Below are 24,496 nucleotides of genomic sequence, written 5' to 3'. Positions count from 1 at the left end.
AAACAAGTGGTCAAATACCAGAGGGAAAAAGTCCCTCGGATGCATATGGGAATAACTTTGGTTTGTCTTTATGATATTCGGAAGCTGAGCTACGCATTTCTAAAGTTGAGGAGTCAAAGAAATCTGACTTTGCTTGGAAAGTATACTGATACTCCGTTGCTATCAATTGTTCTAATCACTTTCTGTAAAAGAGAGTAATATAATTAAATTGAGGGTTCATATAAATGACCGTAATAAAACATATTTGGTAGCGGAATAACATTTGGGAAGGCATTTGTGACATTTTTCAAACGTTATAAAGGGGGCCCTGGATAAAAAACTTGTCCATGGTACGGTATAATATATGAACTTGTTTACAACCATGGGGCTTCACATCAATTTCTGTCAATTGCTTTGTGTATACGAAGGGGCCTTCAAATGACATTATTCATGGCGAGGAAGTGGCTACCCCCGGGGATCTGGACACCATCTCACACCTTCTCCTCAGTGTCGGGTGACTCAGATCTGATGGGCAAGCAGCACTCCTGCTATTTCTGACTGGCCAGGCCAGGATGACTGTAAAGGGGCTGTGTGGAGCTCTGGGTCTACCCTCCAGGTAAAGCAGAACAGAGCTGCTGTGAAAGCAGCCCTCATGGCCTGGCCACAGGTGAACACAACATAGAGTACAATCGGGAAATAGTGGGGCTGAGATAGTTTCACAAGGACAGTATTTCAGAGTTCAGATTTAGCCAGAAGCATTTTGAGACACACAAGGGCTCTCTCTCCCTCTCCCTCCCCATCCCTTACTCTCCCTCTCTCTCTCCCCATCCCTTACTCTCTCCCTCTCCCGCTCTCTCTTGCGCTCTCCCCCTCTCTCTCTCTCTCCCCATCCCTTACTCTCTCCCTCCTCATCCCTTACTCTCCCCCTCTCTCTCCCCAACCCTTACTCTCCCTCCCCATCCCTTACTCTCTCTCTCTCTCTCTCTCTCTCTCTCTCTCTCGCTCTCTCTCTCTCCCCATCCATTACTCTCTCTCTCCCCATCCCTTACTTTCTCCCTCCCCGTCCATTACTCTCTCTCCCTCTCTTGCGCTCTCCCTCTCTCTCTCTCTCTTTTTCGCTCTCTCCCCTTCCCTCCCTCATGTAGATGACTTGACCCACTGGTAATGATAGCCCATTTTAGGGATTGCTTAGATGGATGAATGTGCTGTACGAAATATAAACCCTGCCGTTTGGATATGAAAAGTTAAAATAAATTCACTGTCCAATTTTTTCTGGGATAGTTGCCACTAATTTCTATCCCTGTGTGAATCCAACCTAAAAATCCCTATTTTCCAGTATAGCCATATCAAACACAGCCTCAAATAATTGTCCTTTTTTCGTCAGTGAAACCCATTATCAGCCTCCAAACATTGAGCCTATCAGTTAAGCTAGAAGAAGAAGTATTACTTAAATTATCACAGTGAATTATTGTAATGTTTGTTTATGTATCAATTAATCCCATAAGGCAACCGCCGATTTGACACGAAAATAAAATGTAATTCATTCATTCTAGTGAGACTCACAAGGATACTGGTCACTATGTAGGTCCTGTTTTGCAGTCCGAAGAACTCTTCAACTACCGGCGTGTATACCGCTGTGTTCACATAGTTCTCATTCTCGTTCCAGTAGCCCACCTACAGTCAGAAAGAGTACAGTCTATCAACACACACAGAGGAGGAAATCATACACTTCTATTTATAGTGTAAGACATATTAATATCACTGAAGCACAATTAGCCTACACACACATAGCGTGGGCATAAGAACACTGTCCATATCAGATTTAGCATATCGTTTATGAGGGCCCTGAATATTTATGAACAGCTTTGCCTGATGTTCTTTGTGGTGGGCTATCTCATCAATTGATGTGATTTAGGCGAGCGGACACCTGGGGCGATTGATTTGTGAGTTGTGCTTTGTGCCCACTCCCATACCCTATAATTACCCCTATACGTGTATCTTTTTTTATGACTAGTCTGTATACAGGTAGACCAGAAAAGCCACATCCCTGATTGGCAGATGAGTGGCAATCCTGATTACAACCACCTGCTACCCATCTGCTGTTCCCTACAAATGCTGTTTTGAATTACAGAAAGTTGTACCTAAACACTAAAGAAGGCTGTAAAGACGAAACTATCCCTGACGCAGTAAAAACAATTTTTAATGATGAAGTAAGCTTTATGCAATATATGTTTTTTAGTGCAAACCCATTACACCTCTTTGTTTGGGTATAAGAACATCCATTAACTCATATAGCTAATCCCCTAGCTAGTCCTTACGCTATACTCAGTGATAACCAACACCTCCTACCGTACGCCAGGGCCAGCTTATCTTATTCTCAGGTTGTAAGACTGTGTCGGTGATAACATTAAAGAGAGTCATCTTAATGTACAAATACCTTGCATGCCAAATGATACAAGGAATTTGCTCCAAATACAGTATGCAAGATCACTGAGTACTATAGCCAATGAGCTGCTGGTTCACTGAGTACTATAGCCAATGAGCTGCTGGTTCACTGAGTACTATAGCCAATAGCTGGTTGCATTCATGTAAACTCAGCAAAAAAAGAAACATCCTCTCACTGTCAACTGCGTTTATTTTCAGCAAACTTAACATGTGTAAATATTTGTATGAACATAAGATTCAACAACTGAGACATAAACTGAACAAGTTCCACAGACATGTGACTAACAGAAATGGAATAATGTGTCCCTGAACAAAGGGGGGAGGGGTCAAAATCAAAAGTAACAGTCAGTAACTGGTGTGGCCACCAGCTGCATTAAGTACTGCAGTGCATCTCCTCCTCATGGACTGCACCAGATTTCCCAGTTATTGCTGTGAGATGTTACCCCACTCTTCCACCAAGAAAACTGCAAGTTCCCGGACATTTCTGGGGGGAATGGCCCTAGCCCTCACCCTCCGATCCAACAGGTCCCAGACGTGCTCAATGGGATTGAGATCCGGGCTAGTCGCTGGCCATGGCAGAACACTGACATTCCTGTCTTGCAGAAAATCATGCACAGAACGTGCAGTATGGCTGGTGGTATTGTCATGCTGGAGGGTCATGTCAGGATGTGTCTACAGGAAGGGGACCACATGAGGGAGGATTATGTCTTCCCTGTAACGCAAAGCTTTGAGATTCCCTGCAATGACAGCAAGCTCAGTCCGATGATGCTGGGACACACCGCCCCAGACCATGATGGACCCTCCACCTCCACCCTCCATCGATCCCACTCCAGAGTACAGGCCTCGGTGTAACGCTCATTCCTTCGGTCCTGTCTGGTCCAGTAATGGTGGGTTTGTACCCATTGGCGACGTTGTTGCTGGTGGTGTCTGGTGAGGACCTGCCTTACAACAGGCCTACAAGCCCTCAGTCCAGCTTCTCTCAGCCTATTGCGGACAGTCTGAGCACTGATGGAGGGATTGTGTGTTCCTGGTGTAACTCGGGCAGTTGTTGTTGTCATCCTGTACCTGTCCCCCAGGTGTGATATTCGGATGTACCAATCCTGTGCAGGTGTTGTTACACGTGGTCTGCCACTGCGAGGACGATCAGCTGTCCGTCCTGTCTACTTGTAGCGCTGTCTTAGGCATCTCACAGTACAGACATTGCAATTTATTGCCCTGGCCACATCTGCAGTCCTCATGCCTTCTTGCAGCATGCCTAAGGCACGTTCACACAGATGAGCAGGGACGCTGGGCATCTTTCTTTTGGTGTTTTTCAGAGTCAGTAGAAAGGCCTCTTTAGTGTCCTAAGTTTTCATAACTGTGACCTTAATTGCCTACCGTCTGTAAGCTGTTAGTGTCTTAACGACCATTCCACAGGTGCATGTTCATTAACTGTTCATGGTTCATTGAACAAGCATTAGAAACAGTGTTAAACCCTTTACAATGAAAATCTGTGAAGTTATTTGGATTTTTACTAATTATCTTTGAAAGACAGAGTCCTGAAAAAGGGACGATTATTTTTTTGCTGAGCTCATTTACTCTGATATGCTGTGCATTTTCCCAAATGAAATATATATTGATATATTCGATATTCCTTTTCTGATTGACAAACAAATTCTTCGGATATGAATAAATAATATGAAAATCCTACAACTGCGCTATGAAAACAAATATGTCACATACTGGTATGATGTGAACATTGGACATTCATTTTTTTGCAAAGGCAATTTTGCTCCAGTGGTTAAATTTGGCTCCAGGGGTTAAATTTGGCTCCAGTGGTTAAATTTGGCTCCAGTGGTTCAATTTGGCTCTTGTGGTTCAATTTGGCTCCTGGGGTTCAATTTGGCTCCAGTGGTTCAATTTGGCTCCAGGGGTTCAATTTGGCTCCAGGGGTTCAATTTGGCTCCAGGGGTTCAAATTGGCTCCAGGGGTTCTTGTTGCTGGGCACAATGCTAGTGAATAATTAGTCAAGTTTTTTTTAACAAAGCGTCTTAAAAAAGGATTTGTAATTAAGATGAAAACAATGTGTCCAGACAATTACAGTTGAGATGATGAGTCCATTGAGGGTGATGTTCTCTGATGAATTACTCCTACTGGTAAGGTCAAGTGTCATACAGTATCCTACCTAACTATCTAACACAACATATTTCCCCTGAGGAGGACAAAAAGAGGTTGATTGATAATTCTAGAGGTTACGGACAAGTCCCAGTTCACCTTCAGCGGTCCACTCGGGCTCAGCTCCATGACGCTGACCGTGTAGTTGGTCCGATGGCCTTTCTCGTTAAACTGGACATGTCCAGTCAAGCCCTCAATTCGAACCTGTAGGACAAACCAGATATGGACCAGGATTGGTATGAAGAACTGCTAACTCTCTGAGATCTGTATCTGTGCAACCTGGAATCTGAAAAATGAATAACGCTCAACTGGTTGCTACAGTACGCAAAGAAATCAACACCTAATACAAGGGTAGGCAACTACATTCAGCTGCGGGAAGATTTTTGTCTGAGCGGATGGTTGGGAGATTTCTTTGATGACGTTATAACGTCTCCTTTTTATATTGGTGGGAATACTTGGGAACAGATTTCCTAAATTAAACTCAATTTTAGTGATTTCCTGGTGATTTATCAGTCCTTTTTTACCAAAAGCTAAAATCCTATAATTATTATTCTTTTTTTTACTAAAAACTTTGGTGAGCCCCAAAAATAATCACTTGATGGGCCAGTTTGGGCCTGTTGCCTACCACCGATATAATATATTTTTTACACAATACTGCATGATTATATTATAGCTAGGAGCAAAAACTGCAAAAATGTCATTTTCTTATCTCAAGAACACAATATTGCTATTTCAGGATTCCAATATTACCAGATGGTTGTTTTGACATGGCATGATATCTAACATAATATTTGAAATCCTACAATTCTACAGGTCACAAGATAACTATTTAAGGATTACTGTACATATAGCTCACAAGTTTGCATTTAACTGAGGGTTTAACACAATAGTACTTAATTAAGCTAGTATTGTTTTCTATTGTACAGTATTTCTCATAGTCAAACATGATTAATTGCCTGTGCAGCTAGCGTTGAGTTTGAAGCCTAGTCCTTCTATTCTCTGTGGCTGTGGAGTGAGTGGTGCTATCTGCCTACCTGCTGTAGGGCTCTCTGGATGTCGATACCCTGGCCCCAGGGAGCTGGTGGGTTGGCCAGACACTCGCCAGCGTTGCCTCGCCGGGAGATGTCAATACGTTGCTTCCGGAGGTTCTGAAAGGCGGTTGCCATGACGCTCACTCCGTCGTATGTGAGGGCTCCTGTGTACTAAGAGGGCAAATCCAAGGAGGCAACATTATTGGAATCTTGAGAACATGAATGGAAAGATCTCTGAGACAGTTTGATCATACCTTCAGTCTTCTCTTGGGTAGCTTAAGGTCTTTGCTGTCAAAGTCCACCCACTCCTCTATGACCTTGCTGACATTTTCGTCTGAGTAGTTCATTAGTTGGAACCCGGTGATGTTGGCACCACTCTTCTGGAACTCAGTGAAGTTCATGTCCAAAAATCCCTGAGAAAGAAGGAATCAAATTCTTACCATAGAACAGAAGCAAACTTAAGCTAAGTAAACAAAACAGAACCAAACATGGCTTAGCCGTAAGGATGGAGCAGATCATTGGAAGAAAGTGTTTTTTCAGAGTGCCGGTACTGAAAGCTTGGATTTCTTAGAGCTGCTATTCAGCTGTTCTACCCCACTTGAGAAGTCACCCACTGGGCAAAAACTTGTTGAATCAACGTTGTTTCTACGTCATTTCAACACCTAAAAGTCAATGTGCTGACGTTGAATCAACGTTGTTTCTACGTCATTTCAACATCTAAAAGTCACCGTGCTGACGTTGAATCAACGCGGAAAACTGATTGGATTTAAATGAAGTCATCAACGTCTGGGAATTCTGAATATTTTCAGCCACATTTTTACCTTTTACCTTTACCTATATCCACTGACATGGTGACTGTTTTCGTTGATTTCACATTGAATTCACGTTAGTTGACAACTCAACCAAATGTAAATCAAAACTAGATGTTGAACTGATGTCTGTGCCCAGTGGGCAGGTCAAATCAAATCAAATCAAATCAAATTTTATTTGTCACATACACATGGTTAGCAGATGTTAATGCGAGTGTAGCGAAATGCTTGTGCTTCAAGTTCCGACAATGCAGGTCCAGGCAGTCACTACAAATCTATGAAGCAGGAAATGAAAACCACTATTCTACAGTTTGACAAGCAGATGTCTTTTCAACTGCATCTGCCCTCTTTTACTATTTTGATTTACAAATATGACTACTTGTAGTCGTGCAAAGATAGAACCAAGTCAAACACAGGACAGCACTCCCACAGTCTCTGAGCATTCAAGGAAACACACATCAGACACAGCATGACGACTTAAAAATGGAACGTCGGTAACACTTCACCTTAAATGTACACTAATGAATATGTAACTAAATAGTAATACATGATATTTATAACATAGTAGTTACATGTAATTACTATGTAAATACTATGTAATTATACTGTAATAAGGGTTTAGCGGTATAGGTTGTTACACAAGTGGAACAAGGACATGTAATTACAAATCTGCTTGTCGGAGGTTATTCCGGATCTTCAAATTGAATTGTTCCTAGTGCTATCTTTGATTGACTTAGGGATACGGTGGACAACCAAGTGGGAGCGGCTCCCCTCACCTTGTTTGCATTTAATTACCTGTGTCTCCAGAGTAAGAACGTCTAACCACATTAAACTTACCCAGCTGGAGTCACGCTGCAGCTAGCCTCGGAAACAGGCTTCAGCAAACGCTCTTTGAATGCTTTATTTGAATGATAAAAAGTCATAGATCACATATTCCATTCTTACCCCCCCCCCCTCCTCCGAGGCTATAAATAATAAGAAGAGTGTTGGAAGTTTAGGGAGTCTTCACAGGCTGATAACTAAGATCACGTTTCGTTACATAGACCATACTTAATCAATAAACAGAGGAAGTATGAGTGTGTTTGTGTGTGTGTGTGTGTGCGAGCATGCGTGTGTGTGTGTGTGTGTGTGTGTGAGTGTGTACGTGTGTGTGTGTGTCTGTGTGTGTGCGAGCATGCGTGTGTGTGTGTGTGTGAGTGTGTACGTGTGTATGTGTGTGTGTGTGTGTACGTGTGTGTGTGTGTGTGCGAGCATGCGTGTGTGCGTGTGTGAGTGTGTACGTGTACGTACGTGTGTGTGTGTGTGTGTGTGTGTGTGTGTGTGTGTGTGTGCCCCATCTGGCAAATGGTTCAAATGGTAAGGAACCGCGGAGTGTTGCATCTTGCCACCTTTTAATCATTATTATATATGTTTCCTATGGCACAATCCAGTTAGGAATTTAACAATCCTGACGGTGAAGTCACCATTCCCCCCCCTCTATATTTCACAGTCCACTTTATGTGTTCTACCACAACAAATGTTTCTAGACCTCTTGAGTTGAGCCCTCTGGAGTGGATGTTTAGACCTGACATGCAACCCTTAAGCCAAACATACAGCATCCTCTCCTGGTGAAGTACTGTGTATAACACAAGACGACATACCACTAGAGCAAGCGGCTAGCTTGTTGCTTCATGGGCGACAGCTGACCTCAGATCTCAAATCAAATCAAATCATATTTCATTGGTCACATACATGTTGATTAGCAGATGTTATTGCGGGTGTAGTGAAATGCTTGTGCTTTTAGCTCTGACAGTGCAGTAATATCTGACAAGTAATAGTCAACAAATTACACAACATATACCCAATACACACAAATCTAAGTAGGAATGAATCAAGACTATATACATATGGATGAGCGATGTCAGAGCGGAACGGACTAAGATACAGTAGAATAGTATAGAATACAGTATATACATATGAGATGAGAAATGATAGATATGTAAGCATTATTAAGTGAATGAGATACTGTAGAATAGTATAGAATACAGAATATACATATGAGATGAGAAATGATAGATATGTAAACATTAAGTGGCTCAGATACAGTAGATTAGTATAGAATACAGTATATACATATGAGATGAGTAATGCAAGATATGTAAACATTATTAAGTGAATGAGATACCGTAGAATAGTATAGAATACAGTATATACATATGAGATGAGTAATGATAGATATGTAAGCATTATTAAGTGAATGAGATACAGTAGAATAGTATAGAATACAGTATATGAGATGAGAAATGATAGATATGTAAACATTAAGTGAATGAGATACAGTAGAATAGTATAGAATACAGTATATGAGATGAGTAATGATAGATATGTAAACATTATTAAGTGAATGAGATACCGTAGAATAGTATAGAATACAGTATATACATATGAGGTGAGTAATGATAGATATGTAAACATTAAGTGACTAAGATACAGTAGAATAGTATAGAATACAGTATATACAGTGCCTTGCGAAAGTATTCGGCCCCCTTGAACTTTGCGACCTTTTGCCCCATTTCAGGCTTCAAACATAAAGATATAAAACTGTATTTTTTTGTGAAGAATCAACAACAAGTGGGACACAATCATGAAGTGGAACGACATTTATTGGATATTTCTAACTTTTTTAACAAATCAAAAACTGAAAAATTGGGCGTGCAAAATTATTCAGCCCCTTTACTTTCAGTGCAGCAAACTCTCTCCAGAAGTTCAGTGAGGATCTCTGAATGATCCAATGTTGACCTAAATGACTATTGATGATAAATACAATCCATCTGTGTGTAATCAAGTCTCCGTATAAATGCACCTGCACTGTGATAGTCTCAGAGGTCCGTTAAAAGCGCAGAGAGCATCATGAAGAACAAGGAACACACCAGGCAGGTCCGAGATACTGTTGTGAAGAAGTTTAAAGCCAGATTTGGATACAAAAAGATTTCCCAAGCTTTAAACATCCCAAGGAGCACTGTGCAAGCGATAATATTGAAATGGAAGGAGTATCAGACCACTGCAAATCTACCAAGACCTGGCCGTCCCTCTAAACTTTCAGCTCATACAAGGAGAAGACTGATCAGAGATGCAGCCAAGAGGCCCATGATCACTCTGGATGAACTGCAGAGATCTACAGCTGAGGTGGGAGACTCTGTCCATAGGACAACAATCAGTCGTATATTGCACAAATCTGGCCTTTATGGAAGAGTGGCAAGCAGAAAGCCATTTCTTAAAGATATCCATAAAAAGTGTCGTTTAAAGTTTGCCACAAGCCACCTGGGAGACACACCAAACACGTGGAAGAAGGTGCTCTGGTCAGATGAAACCAAAATTGAACTTTTTGGCAACAATGCAAAACGTTATGTTTGGCGTAAAAGCAACACAGCTGAACACACCATCCCCACTGTCAAACATGGTGGTGGCAGCATCATGGTTTGGGCCTGCTTTTCTTCAGCAGGGACAGGGAAGATGGTTAAAATTGATGGGAAGATGGATGGAGCCAAATACAGGACCATTCTGGAAGAAAACCTGATGGAGTCTGCAAAAGACCTGAGACTGGGGCGGAGATTTGTCTTCCAACAAGACAGTGATCCAAAACATAAAGCAAAATCTACAATGGAATGGTTCAAAAATAAACATATCCAGGTGTTAGAATGGCCAAGTCAAAGTCCAGACCTGAATCCAATCGAGAATCTGTGGAAAGAACTGAAAACTGCTGTTCACAAATGCTCTCCACCCAACCTCACTGAGCTCGAGCTGTTTTGCAAGGAGTAATGGGAAAACATTTCAGTCTCTCGATGTGCAAAACTGATAGAGACATACCCCAAGCGACTTACAGCTGTAATCGCAGCAAAAGGTGGCGCTACAAAGTATTAACTTAAGGGGGCTGAATAATTTTGCACGCCCAATTTTTCAGTTTTTGATTTGTTAAAAAAGTTAGAAATATCCAATAAATGTCGTTCCACTTCATGATTGTGTCCCACTTGTTGTTGATTCTTCACAAAAAAATACAGTTTTATATCTTTATGTTTGAAGCCTGAAATGTGGCAAAAGGTCGCAAAGTTCAAGGGGGCCGAATACTTTCGCAAGGCACTGTATATATATGCGCAAGTATAGTGTAAGCATGTACAAGCACGCCCATGCACACACACACACACACACACACACACACACACACACACAAAGGAGCTCAGAGCCCTACAATTGCCTTAAAGGAGTAGAAATGATAATATACTTGCTCAGCGGGTAATCAGCAATCTGTCTACATTGTGTTCTGCACAGACAAGCAGAAGCTCTACTGGTCTGTCAGATACAGAGAAGATGAACAGGCACCAATACATGGAACAACGCCACCACAGATTAGTCGAAACAATCGGTTTCCATCAATTCTGCAGAATACGAAACAACAGTTGTGCTTACATGTTTTGTAATCGTTCAGTGGGGATGAAGGTACAGTGTTATTTTACTTCTCAATGGGGGCGTGAGTAGCGTCGTGATCAGAACAACAACAACAACAACAACAGCAACAAAAATTCTATCAATTTCACAGTAGAGTTTTCTTGACTGGGAGCTCCAGCAATATCTACAAAGAAGACATTTCAGATGGATTGAAAATAAAATTACAATGAAATGACATTGGAGCCTGCATGTTGCATCAAAGCTTCAATTGTTTCAGAGAGGGCTAGACTTACCAGGTTTGCCAATATGTAGTGGTAATTTTTTAGGTTCTTCTTCTGAGCAGCGATCTGGAAAGCATAACAAAATGGGGAAATTATGTCCATTTGGCAACACGTCAATGAAAGCATTTTGAAAGCTATTGCATTCCAGATGTGGATTGAGGTGTCCCATTAATCCTGAGTGGCGCAGCTGTTTAAGGGCACTGCATCTCAGTGCAAGAGGCGTCACTACAGTCCCTGGTTTGACTCCAGGCTGTATCACATCTGGCTGTGATTGGGAATCCCATAGGGTGGTGCACAATTGGCCCAGTGTCATCCGGGTTAGGTTTAAAAAATATATATATATATCTTTATTTAACTAGGCAAGTCAGTTAAGAACAAATTCTTATTTACAATGACAGCCAACTGGGGAACAGTGGGTTAACCGCCTTGTTAAGGAGGCAGAACGACAGAGTTTAACCTTGTCAGCTCAGGGATTTGACCTAGCAACCTTTCAGTTACAAGTCCAAAGCTCTAACCACTAGGCTACCTGCCACCCCTAGGATTTGGCTGGGGTAGGCCGTCATTGTAAATAAGAATTTGTTCTTAACTGACATGCCTAGTTAAAAAATGTATCGCAGTCCTCCCAAATAGAAGCTAATTGTTCCTGTCTTTGAGGAAATGAATTACTCATCTCCTGTCTCTGCCTGCATGTCTGAGTAAAATATCAGTGCTCAGCAGAAAGAGGGCAGCTGGAACAACTCACCGTGGAGGGCTGGGAAGGATTTGGCATCTGTCACTGTGGGAAGCCCAATTAGAGCGTTAATGACTACATGTTCACAATCTGTATCAAAATCACTAGTAAACCTGTGATGGATAGGCCCGGGATCGCCTCTGGGAGACAGAATGAAGCAGCCCGTCAGGGATAATTGAGCCTGACCATATTTCTAAATGCTTATCTATAAACTACATGTTTTTGAATATGCTAATTTCACTAGCTCTCTGCTATTCAGAAACCACGACATTTTTACATTTGAGTCATTTAGCAGAAGCTCTTATCTAAAGCGCCGTACGAGAGCAATTAGGGTTAAGTGCCTTGCTCAAGGGCACATCGACAGATTTTTCACCGAGTCGGCTTAAGGATTTGCACCAGTGACCTCTCGGTTACTGGCCCGACGGGACAAAAGAGAGATTTTACATATTCAAAATAGCTCAAAGGAACTGTTATCCCTCCCAAACAAGATAGACTACATTTATAAAAAAGGTCTGCTATGAATGTTTCTTAAGCTAGGTTTTTGAATAGTTTTAGTCCAGCTCTACTCACTGTGGTGATTCCTATTTATAGTACAATATATAAATGGTACCAGGGAACAATATTGTCCCTGGAGAACTGGCTGATGATATGATCTTCCAGCAACAGCATGGAATCCAAGTCATACACATCTATCTTTGTCTTCATTACAAACTTCCCTCCACTGTCCCCCTGAGACTGGCCCAGTATAGAACAGAGACACTATAACAGTACCAAGCAGTGTTCAAACTGAACCCCTGCAACTGAACCTTTGTCAATAGTTTTGAGTTGTAATACTCAGTAAGAGGAGGAAGGGTTATTTTGTTACTCTAGCTGCATGGTCTTCTTGTTGGTGTGAACCCATCCGATCCAATTACTGAACTAATCTGTCTAGTTTACAGACCATCTCTTCATGCATTAAGCTCTCAATAGTCACCTCCCCCTTGTTTCATTACTGGACTGTCTATCAATCTGATGTTATTTACCAGGTTGAGGATCAAGTTGAGTCTCTCCAGCTCACAGTCCAGGATGATGTTGTACTCCTTCTTCTTCTCTAGGTCCTGAACCACCTTCAGGAAGGCCACCTGATCCATACCACTGTCCAGGTTCACTGATGTCACCTGCCATGTCCTCTCTGCTGCTGTATCCAGAATCTTCTGCAGCACTGTCAGGCCTACAAGACAAACACCGAAGGTACACGCTAATTAGTCTGGGCATATTTGATGGTAAACCACACTTAGGTACTTTACTTAGGTGAAGTAAACCACACTTAGGTACTTTACTTAGGTGAAGTAAACCACACTTAGGTACTTTACTTAGGTGAAGTAAACCACACTTAGGTACTTTACTTAGGTAAAGTAACCACACATAGGTGACGGGGTGCAGGTAGCCTAGCACTTATTTGTATTATTTATTAAACCTGTATTTAACTAGGCAAGTCAGCTAAGAACAAATTCTTATTTATATTGAAGGCCTACCCCGGCCAAACCCTAATCTGGACGACGCTGGGCCAATTGTGAGCCGCCCTATGGGACTCCCAATCATGGCCGGTTGTGATACAGCCTGGAATCGAACCAGGGTCTGTAGTGATGCCTCTAGCATTGAGATGCAGTGCCGTAGACCGCTGCACCACTCGTGAAAGGCGAACTCGCAGTAGGAGGGTTGCCAGTTTGAATCCTGGGTCTGACAGGGAACAAAATCTTTCAGGAAGTGAGCGAACAATCAGAGGGTTGCTGGAATCAAATCCTAGATGCCATTGCCTGCTGTTGTTCCCCTTTAGCAAGTCACTTAACCTCCCACAACAATTGCTCCACGGGCGCCCAGTGTAACAGCCCCCTGATCCAGGCCTCTATATGTATATAACAGTCCCCCGATCCAACCCTTTCAGCCTCTATATGTATAGAACAGTCCCCTGATCCAACTATTTCAGCCTCTATATGTATGTAACAGTCCCCTTTTCAGCCTCTATATGTATGTAACTGTCCCCTGATCCAACCTTTTCAGCCTCTATATGTATATAACAGTCCCCTGATCCAACCTTTTCAGCCTCTATATGTATATAACAGTCCCCTGATCCAACCTTTTCAGCCTCTATATGTATATAACAGTCCCCTGATCCAGCCTCTATATGTATATAACAATTCCCTGATCCCACCTTTTCAGCCGCTATATGTATGTAACAGTCCCCCGATCCAACCCTTTTCAGCCTCTATATGTATATAACAGTCCCCTGATCCAACCTTTTCAGCCTCTATATGTATGTAACTGTCCCATGATCCAACCTTTTCAGCCTCTATATATATGTAACAGTCCCCTGATCCAACCTTTTCAGCCTCTATATGTATATAACAGTCCCCTGATCCAACCTTTTCAGCCTCTATATGTATATAACAGTCCCCTGATCCAACCTTTTCAGCCTCTATATGTATATAACAGTCCCCTGATCCAACCTTTTCAGCCTCTATATGTATTTAACAGTCCCCTGATCCAACTTTTTCAGCCTGTATATGTATATAACAGTCCCCTGATCCAACCTCTCCAGCCTGTATATGTATGTAACAGTCCCCTGCTTCGATGTCTTCAGCCTCTATATGTATATAACTGTCCCCTGATCCAACCTTTTCAGCCTGTATATGTATATAACAGTCCCCCGATCCAACCTTTTCAGCCTCTATATGTATGTAACAGTCCCCTGATCCAACCTTTTCAGCCTCTATATGTATGTAACAGTCCCCTGATCCACCCTTTTCAGCCTCTATATGTATGTAACAGTCCCCCGATCCAACCTTTTCAGCCTCTATATGTATATAACAGTCCCCTGATCCAACCTTTTCAGCCTCTATATGTATATAACAGTCCCCTGATCCAGCCTCTATATGTATATAACAATTCCCTGATCCAACCTTTTCAGCCTCTATATGTATGTAACAGTCCCCCGATCCAACCCTTTTCAGCCTCTATATGTATATAACAGTCCCCTGATCCAACCTTTTCAGCCTCTATATGTATATAACAGTCCCCTGATCCAACCTTTTCAGCCTCTATATATATGTAACAGTCCCCTGATCCAACTTTTTCAGCCTCTATATGTATATAACAGTCCCCTGATCCAACCTTTTCAGCCTCTATATGTATGTAACAGTCCCCTGATCCAATCTTTTCAGCCTGTATATGTATATAACAGTCCCCTGATCCAACCTCTCCAGCCTGTATATGTATGTAACAGTCCCCTGCTTCGATGTCTTCAGCCTCTATATGTATATAACTGTCCCCTGATCCAACCTTTTCAGCCTCTATATGTATGTAACAGTCCCCTGATCCACCCTTTTCAGCCTCTATATGTATGTAACAGTCCCCCGATCCAACCTTTTCAGCCTCTATATGTATGTAACAGTCCCCTGATCCAACCTCTCCAGCCTGTATATGTACTGTATGTAACAGTCCCCTGCTCCAGCCTCTATATGTATGTAACAGTCCCCTGATCCAACCTCTCCAGCCTGTATATGTACTGTATGTAACAGTCCCCTGCTCCAGCCTCTATATGTATGTAACAGTCCCCTGATCCAACCTCTCCAGCCTGTATATGTACTGTATGTAACAGTCCCCTGCTCCAGCCTCTATATGTATGTAACAGTCCCCTGATCCAACCTCTCCAGCCTCTATATGTACTGTATGTAACAGTCCCCTTCTCCAGCCTCTATATGTATGTAACAGTCCCCTGATCCAACCTCTCCAGCCTGTATATGTACTGTATGTAACAGTCCCCTGCTCCAGCCTCTATATGTATGTAACAGTCCCATGATCCAACCTCTCCAGCCTCTATATGTACTGTATGTAACAGTCCCCTGCTCCAGCCTCTATATGTATGTAAAAGTCCCCTGATCCAACCTCTCCAGCCTGTATATGTACTGTATGAGTGTCTTTCAGAGGTTGGGATAAAGCAGTAGTCAGTAATTCAGTTGGACCTGGGGTAACAATTGACAAGTAAAGTGATCTTAATATAAACTTTTCTTTTGATCCTTTGTAGTCACTAAAATGTAATTTACATCTCTTTTCTTTACACATTCTTTCTTTACATTCTTTCTTTACATCTCTTTTCTTGGCTTCACCTGCTGTATGGGGCAAGCTCCAATGCCGCTGTGACTTACAGAAGAACTTGAGTTGACTGAACGTATCCAGTGAAGCCTCAGTGGATTTCCTCTACTCTCATCTTCCATTGAACACACGTGTACTCGTTTCTTTAAAAGTAGATTAGTAAATAAACTGGTATTATAAAGGTGTAATGCTTTTGTGATCAGGAGTGGTTTGTTTAGCACAGCACTGCTGCATATAGAGAACAGAGGATTTCAAGAGCTACACAGCAGACTGTGTACGAGGCAGAGTTGCTCCGGTTGTTTTCACGGCAGTCACCTGCAATCACTGTCACCGCACCTAAAACTGTGACAGCCAGGCTGAGGTGCTGCTGCCTGAATGCCTGTGTATTCTCCTCAGCCAAAGTAAATGGGCTGCTTCATATCTGCTTTCCCAAGGGCCCTGAGTTTGAAAACGACCAAATGTAGCATTTGGTTCCCCCCCCTTTCAATACTGGAAATGGAAATGCTGAGTATTTTTTGCACTGGGTGATGACAGTGAGAAAGATCTATGAAGTGGAGAGAACTTCTCCCCCCCCTCCTTCCTTCCTTCCTCGCCTCTCTTCTTCTCTCTTTGAGGAACATGACTAAGAACGTAGACAGATGATGTGTGAATGCAGCTGAACCACCTGAATTAATGCCATTCCTTCCCCTTATCTATAACCCTGGCTCATCAGTATTCCCCCATATTCAGTGCCTTCAGAAAGTATGTATACCCCTTGATTTATTCCACATTTTGTAGTGTTACAGCCTGAATTTCAAAAATGGATTAAAAAGATGTTTGTCTCACTCATGTACACACAATACCCCATAATGACAAAGTGAAAACATGTTTTAAGAAATGTTTGCTAATTTATTGAAAATGAAATATAGAACCATCTAAGTTATACCCGCCCCTGAGTCAATACTTTGTAGAAGCACCTTTGGCGGTGATTACAGCTTTATGCCATCTTGGCATCATTTCTGTATCAGCTTTACGTAGTCTTGGGTATGTCTGTATCAGCTTTATGTCATCTTGGGTATGTCTGTTTCAGCTTTACAGTACGTCATCTTGGGTATGTCTGTATCAGCTTTATGTCATCTTGGGTATGTCTGTTTCAGCTTTATGTCGTCTTGGGTATGTCTGTTTCAGCTTTACAGTACGTCATCTTGGGTATGTCTGTTTCAGCTTTACGTCGTCTTGGGTATGTCTGTTTCAGCTTTACAGTACGTCATCTTGGGTATGTCTGTTTCAGCTTTACATCGTCTTGGGTATGTCTGTAAAAATAATCTAAAAACACATTTCAAACTTTGTCATTATGGGGTCATTATTGTGAGAAATTCTTTTAACAAAATGTGGAACAAGTCAAGGGGTATGAATACTTTCTGAACACAGTAATGTACAGTGTTTTGGGTAACGTGTTACAAAAGTAACGCGGTTTGTAATCAGATTACTAACTTTTTCCTGAATTGGGTAATATTACTACAGTTACTTTGTCAAACAACGCGTGCGTTACTTTCAGAATTTTCAGCGTGTTTCCATGAATCCCATCTCAACTTGTTTCCTCATTTAGTTCTGGAGCGAGCAGAGAAAGGCTGTTTGGAGAAATGTCGCGACAGCTGCAGTCCATAGAAATATATAGAGGGAGCACCTCTGATCTTTGCCATTGATCGCTTCTGTGATAGCAATGCCCATAGAGGGCTTCCCCGTCTTGTGGCAAGCATGCCCTCTATACAACTCTATGGGTCTGTGCACGTGCGGTCTATAACCAGAACCGTTGGCTCGAGAGAAAGATTTTGAATTGAAAAGATAAGAAATCTCTACAGATGTTTGTCTTACAGTATACTACCCAGCTAGCACAGTGGATCTGGGCCGATTACGGCTGAGAGTCGGGGCACTCGGCTAAAAGTCAGACTAGGGCCGACGTCATGTGGCCCGAGTCTGGGCCGCCTTCGGCCGTATTACTTATGGCTAGGATGCGGGGATTGAGCTCGGGCCGATTCCGGTGTGAGTTATCTGGCCCAAATCTATTACTTGGGGCTCGGGCCGATTGGGGCTACTCTCTGGCAGATGATTACACGGGCTGCTTCATTAAATTAACATTTTATTATTTATTTATTTTTCCATATTTTCTCATTGTTTCTGTGATCAAAAAATTAAATTAACATTTAAATATAATGATTTAAGAGTCCTGTTTAAGAAGCATTTTGATACTTTGTGCGATGCAATTGATAAGCATGATAAACTTTGTGGATGGATCCTCCCGAGCGTCGCAGCGGTCTAAGACACTGCATTGCAGCGCAAACTGTGTTGCTACAGATGCAGGTTTGAGACCCATGGGGCGAAGCACAATTGGCCCAGCGGCGTCCGAGGTAGGGGAGGGTTTGCCTGGCCGGGACGTCCTTGTCCCATCACGCTGTAGCGACTCCTGCCGCATGCACGCTAACACGGTCACCAGGTGTACAGTGTTTCCTCCGACACAGTGTTTTTTTGTGGATGGGTATCATTTGTAGGTATAAAATGTATAATAGTAATATTTATAATTACTAAATAGGGTAATTTTGTATTCATTTATTTAAATTTGCATCGGGACACTTCTGGAGGGATTCTGGTAGATGCAGGCAAAGTCGTCTGAATTCCAGTAGACAGAAAACAGCCCAATGTACTTGGGCCCATTCTGGGCAGTCATTCATTTTGAACCCGGGCCGAGTCCAACACCCGATTCCAAGCTGATTCAATCAGTTCCGGCAGCCCCGGAAGAGGGCCGCTTCTGGGCCGATTCCTCATCGCTAGCTGGGTATATATGGCTAATTAAGCAGCCCATATATGGCAGAGCACTTGTAGACTAGCACAGGAAAGCAGCGCCACAGATGAAAGGAGAAACTAGTGATAAAACCTGAGTTAGTAAGTAGACTATCTTTGGAAGAGAGTGCACGGCTCGCCTCGCTTCCTCATACAGTCAAACAAACTGTGAGATTTATATTTTTTTCATGAAAGTAATATAACGAGTATTATAAACTGGATGGTTCGAGCCCTGAATGCTGATTGGCTGAAAGCTGTGGTATATCAGACCGTATACCACGGGTATGAAAAAAAAAAATACAATTTACTGTTCTAATTCCGTCTGTAACCAGTTTATAATAGCAGAAAGGCACCTCAGGAGTTTGTGGTATATGGCCAATAAACCACAGCTAAGGGCTGTATGCAGGCATTGCGTCGTGCCTAAGCACAGCCCTTAGCTGTGGTATATTGGCCATATACCACACCCACTTGTTTCCTTATTGCTTAAATATAAGGTGGTACTTTCCTCAAAAAGTAATATTGTAAAGGTACTTTTGTTAACCAATATGTAATATATTACTTTCCCAAGTACCTAATCCCAACACTGGTAATGTATTACAGCACCTTTAGTTTTTGTTTAGTTTATTAATTCGACCATTTAAAAAAAAAAACAAGGACACATAAAACTTAAAAAAGCCATACATGCACATGAGTTAAATCATGAAGGATAACACACAATACAATGGGAATTATTTCCATTGTTAACCTTTTACGACTAGGGGGCGATATTTACATTTTTGGATGAAAAATGTTCCCGTTTTAAACAAGATATTTTGTCACGAAAAGATGCTCGACTATGCATATAATTGACAGCTTTGGATAGAAAACACTGACGTTTCCAAAACTGCAAAGATATTGTCTGTGAGTGCGACAGAACTGATGTTACAGGCGAAACCCAGATAAAAATCCAATCAGGAAGTGACGCATTTTTTGAAACCGCCTCATGCCAATGATTCATATGGCTGTGAATGGGCTACGAATGAGCTTACGTTTTCTACGTATTCCCCAAGGTGTCTACAGCATTGTGACGTCTTTTTACACATTTCTGTTGAAGAATAGCCGTAAGGGGCCACATTTAGCAAGTAGTCACATGGTGTCTCCCGCAGAAAATCTTGCGTAAAATACTGAGGTAGCCATTTTTCCAATCGCTTCTTTTGAGAAACCAATTGCCTCGACGGATATATTATCAGGAATTATTTCCATTGTTAAATCATGGAAGATAACACACAATACAGTCTGGGACTTATTTCCATTGTTAAATCATGGAGGATAACACACAATACAGTCTGGGACTTATTTCCATTGTTAAATCATGGAAGATAACACACAATACAGTCTGGGACTTATTTCCATTGTTAAATCATGGAGGATAACACACAATACAGTCTGGGACTTATTTCCATTGTTAAATCATGGAGGATAACACACAATACAGTCTGGGACTTATTTCCATTGTTAAATCATGGAGGATAACACACAATAAAGTCTGGGACTTATTTCCATTGTTAAATCATGGAGGATAACACACAATACAGTCTGGGACTTATTTCCATTGTGGTCCTCTTGAGACAAGATGTCTAGTCCCGATCCGACACGGTTGAACACAGTATGACAGAGAGATAATAAAACATAAAAACAGAGAAGAAGAACATCTCTCTCATCATTTCAGTTACATCTTAGGGATCATTCATATGGGCACAGAAGACATCAAACAGTTTTCTACTTTATTTTTAAAGCTGCCCAGAGAGAACGTTGTTTTTATGGGCAGAGGCGCATTGCAGCACGATAGAAACACAGAAGGTTAGATGTAATTCATAACACAGAGTAGCAACATATTCATCCTTACTGTGATTGTACAGTACAGTAATATGTCTGCATTGATAAATGACAGTGATTCCTCTGAGCATTCTCTAACAATGATCCTAACTAAAGGCCTTAGAAGTGAGATGTCTCGAACAGTTGTCAGATGTTTAAAAAAACGTGTTTTTTAAACACACATGTATCCTCCATACAAGCGTGCATGCAGGGCTCAGTTCAACTTGAAACATACTGGGGAAAGATCTTAATTCATGATCAAATTGTAAATTGGATAGTTTTGACATGATAAAAGTGTTCAGCTAAGTGTGTACTATCTATGATCTAAATATATTGCCTCGACAAACTCCTACTGTAGACGCAGTGTGCAACACAGACATTTCTTCACAACAGACAACAACGCTTCAGACAGCAGCACTCTACAGTTGCGATAGTGTACATGCCGGTACTGTAGGTGTACTGTACTCTTAGGACATGTCTATAGAACAAGATGTCTATAGAACAAGATGTCTTTAGAACAAAATGTATATAGAACAAGATGTCTTTAGAACAAGATGTCTATAGAACAAGATGTCTATAGAACAAGATGTCTATAGAACAAGATGTCTTTAGAACAAGATGTCTTTAGAACAAGCACTTTTATTTGAAATAAATAAATGAAGACATCACAGTGCTATGATCTTCTATGTCGTAAGCACTTCACGTGTGTGTAAAATGTGCAGTAGTAGCAAAGATCAACAAAATACTGACTTTAAAGAGGCTCTCATTGTGCCTTTACCTCAGGGCCAGAGTGTGGCTATTTTCAAAGCACATTTCTGACCAACACAGAAAGCCTCCAACAAAGTGCCACTGCTGAGCAGCCACAACAAAACATCTAAAAACAAAAGTATTCAATGCAATTTAAATACACCACCCTGGTACCATCTGACCTGCAAACGATCCACCTGATAAATAAGGTCATATTTATCATATTGTAAAGTTATATTCTCAGCGCCATCCAAAAGCTCCTCGACCCGTTTCAGTTTGCCTATCAGCCCAGCACAGGAGTTGATGATGCCGTTCCTACTCTCCTCAACATGGTCTGTAGACATGTAGACGGTGCCAAATCCTATTTCAGGGTTCTGTTTGTTGACTTTTCTTCTGCCTCCAACATTACATTCTGGCACAGAGACTCATAAGGGACTTCTCCTTAGATGGTAGGCTGGTTTTGTGGCTGTTGGACTTCCTGAGCCAGCGGTCACAGTGGGTCAAAGTAGGTCCCCATGTGTCGGACATACGCAACACCAACACAGGTTCTCCTCAGGGATGTGTTTTGTCCCCACTCCTGTACATATGGTATACTAATAGTTTGTCACGTTCTGACCTTTATTTCCTTTGTTTTGTCGTTATTTAGTATGGTCAGGGCGTGAGTTGGGGTGGGCAGTCTGTTTGTTTTTCTATGTTTTGGGGATTTGTATGTTTCGGCCTAGTATGGTTCTCAATCAGAGGCAGGTGTAGTTGTCTCTGATTGAGAATCATACTTAGGTAGCCTGGGTTTTACTGTTTGTTTGTGGGTGATTGTTTATGTTGATTGCTTGTGTCAGCACAGTTCTCATTAGCTTCATGGTCGTTAGTTTGTTTATTGTTTTGTATAGGGTATCAGTGTTCAGTGTTTTCTTTATTAAATTTCATCATGAACACATACCACGCCGCATTTTGGTCCTCCGATCCTTCTCGCCTCTCCTCTTCAGATGAAGAGGAGGACGCCCGTGACATAGTTGTACTAGTTTCCATCCTGACAGACACCTCGTTAAGTTCGCTGATGACACTGTCTCGATCAGCCTTTTGCATGATGACGAAGAACACCATGGCCTGGTCCTAAATGACTTTGTAGAGTGGTGTGACGAATCACACTTCCTCAATACCAACAAGACCAAAGAGATGTGCATAGACTTCAGGAAGTGTGTGCATAGACTTCCTCTGCAACATCTATCAGAGGTCAGAATGTAGAAATTGTAGAGGAATGCAAATATCTGGGTGTCCTCTTGTGGACAATAAGCTTCAGTAGAGTAAATGTTCAGACCTGATCTACAGAAAGAGTCAACAAAGACTGTACTTTCCTCAAAAAGCTGGGATCTTTTAATGTTGACTGTCCTATCACAAAATTATTTTTGACCCAAGACATCCCCTGTACCCGGACTTTGGACTACTCCCCCCTGGGTGCAGGTATAGGGGACCCCTCAGCAAGAAAAACAGAACTAGACAATCATTTGTGCCAGGTGTGATATCCCTCTTAAATAGCTTGGGCTAATGTTCCTATCGACCCAGTAAGGACAGCAGGCTAATGTTTCTATAGACTCAGTAAGGCCAGCAGGCTAATGTTCCTATAGACTCAGTAAGGACAGCAGGCTAATGTTCCTATCGACCCAGTAAGGACAGCAGGCTAATGTTCCTATCGACCCAGTAAGGACAGCAGGCTAATGTTCCTATCGACCCAGTAAGGACAGCAGGCTAATGTTCCTATAGACTCAGTAAGGACAGCAGGCTAATGTTCCTATCGACCCAGTAAGGACAGCAGGCTAATGTTCCTATCGACCCAGTAAGGACAGCAGGCTAATGTTCCTATCGACCCAGTAAGGACAGCAGGCTAATGTTCCTATAGACTCAGTAAGGACAGCAGGCTAATGTTCCTATAGACCCAGTAAGGACAGCAGGCTAATGTTCCTATAGACCCAGTAAGGACAGCAGGCTAATGTTCCTATCGACCCAGTAAGGACAGCAGGCTAATGTTCCTATCGACCCAGTAAGGACAGCAGGCTAATGTTCCTATCGACCCAGTAAGGACAGCAGGCTAATGTTCCTATCGACCCAGTAAGGACAGCAGGCTAATGTTCCTATAGACTCAGTAAGGACAGCAAGCTAATGTTCCTATAGACCCAGTAAGGACAGCAGGCTAATGTTCCTATAGACTCAGTAAGACCAGCAGGCTAATGTTCCTATAGACCCAGTAAGGACAGCAGGCTAATGTTCCTATAGACCCAGTAAGGACAGCAGGCTAATGTTCCTATAGACCCAGTAAGGACGGCAGGCTAATGTTCCTATAGACCCAGTAAGGACAGCAGGCTAATGTTCCTATCGACCCAGTAAGGACAGCAGGCTAATGTTCCTATCAACCCAGTAAGGACAGCAGGCTAATGTTCCTATCGACCCAGTATGGACAGCAGGCTAATGTTTATATAGACTCAGTAAGACCAGCAGGCTAATGTTCCTATAGACTTAGTAAGGAAAGCAGGCTAATGTTCCTATAGACTCAGTAAGACCATCAGGCTAATGTTCCTATAGACTTAGTAAGGACAGCAGGCTAATGTTCCTATAGACTCAGTAAGACCATCAGGCTAGTCTATTTTTATTTGTATGTAACTGTTATGAAAGTTGTATTGTCAAAAAAGATGTATATTTATACACCACCTTAAACGTGTACATGACACTGCAACAACCCTTCCCCACGGGGACAATAAAGTCAGTAGAGTAAGTAGGATACTCAACATACGTTATAGAGTAGTGATGGTACCATACCACACCATACCTTAGTCACAGGAGGCTGCTGAGGGGAGGACGGCTCATAATAATGGCAGGAACGGAGCAAATGGAATGGCATTAAACACGCGGAGACCATGTGTTTGATGTTTATAGAGTAGTGATGGGAAGCTTGTCTCACATATTTCAAGGCACTTTGATCTGATAAAAAAATAAAAAGTACCGATGCTTAGTATCAAAGTAACAATAACAGGTGATTGATGACGTTTTGCTTCTTCAGACATCACACTACCTTCTGACAGCTGTAGGAACTGCTGGACAAAGAGC

General features: G+C 42.1%; 1 protein-coding gene across 2 annotated transcripts in view; it reads right to left on the bottom strand.

Moving 5' to 3' along the window:
• Nucleotides 1-24,496, bottom strand: part of LOC139417973 (glutamate receptor 1-like) — a 129,774-nt gene that overhangs the window by 30,895 nt on the left and 74,383 nt on the right. For both annotated transcript variants that reach the window (XM_071167010.1, XM_071167009.1), the window contains exons 4-9: nucleotides 12,874-13,061; nucleotides 11,134-11,187; nucleotides 5,864-6,022; nucleotides 5,613-5,780; nucleotides 4,678-4,782; nucleotides 1,543-1,653 (exon numbers count right to left, since the gene is read on the bottom strand). In XM_071167010.1, the coding sequence (XP_071023111.1) occupies nucleotides 1,543-1,653; nucleotides 4,678-4,782; nucleotides 5,613-5,780; nucleotides 5,864-6,022; nucleotides 11,134-11,187; nucleotides 12,874-13,061 (785 nt within the window). The remainder of the gene's footprint in view (nucleotides 1-1,542; nucleotides 1,654-4,677; nucleotides 4,783-5,612; nucleotides 5,781-5,863; nucleotides 6,023-11,133; nucleotides 11,188-12,873; nucleotides 13,062-24,496) is intronic.

This window comes from Oncorhynchus clarkii, chromosome 10 (genome assembly GCF_045791955.1).
Source record: "Oncorhynchus clarkii lewisi isolate Uvic-CL-2024 chromosome 10, UVic_Ocla_1.0, whole genome shotgun sequence".
Lineage (NCBI taxonomy): Eukaryota > Metazoa > Chordata > Actinopteri > Salmoniformes > Salmonidae > Oncorhynchus > Oncorhynchus clarkii.
The sequence above is the reverse complement of the archived record's forward strand: the minus strand, read 5'-3'. Positions and strand labels throughout refer to the sequence as shown.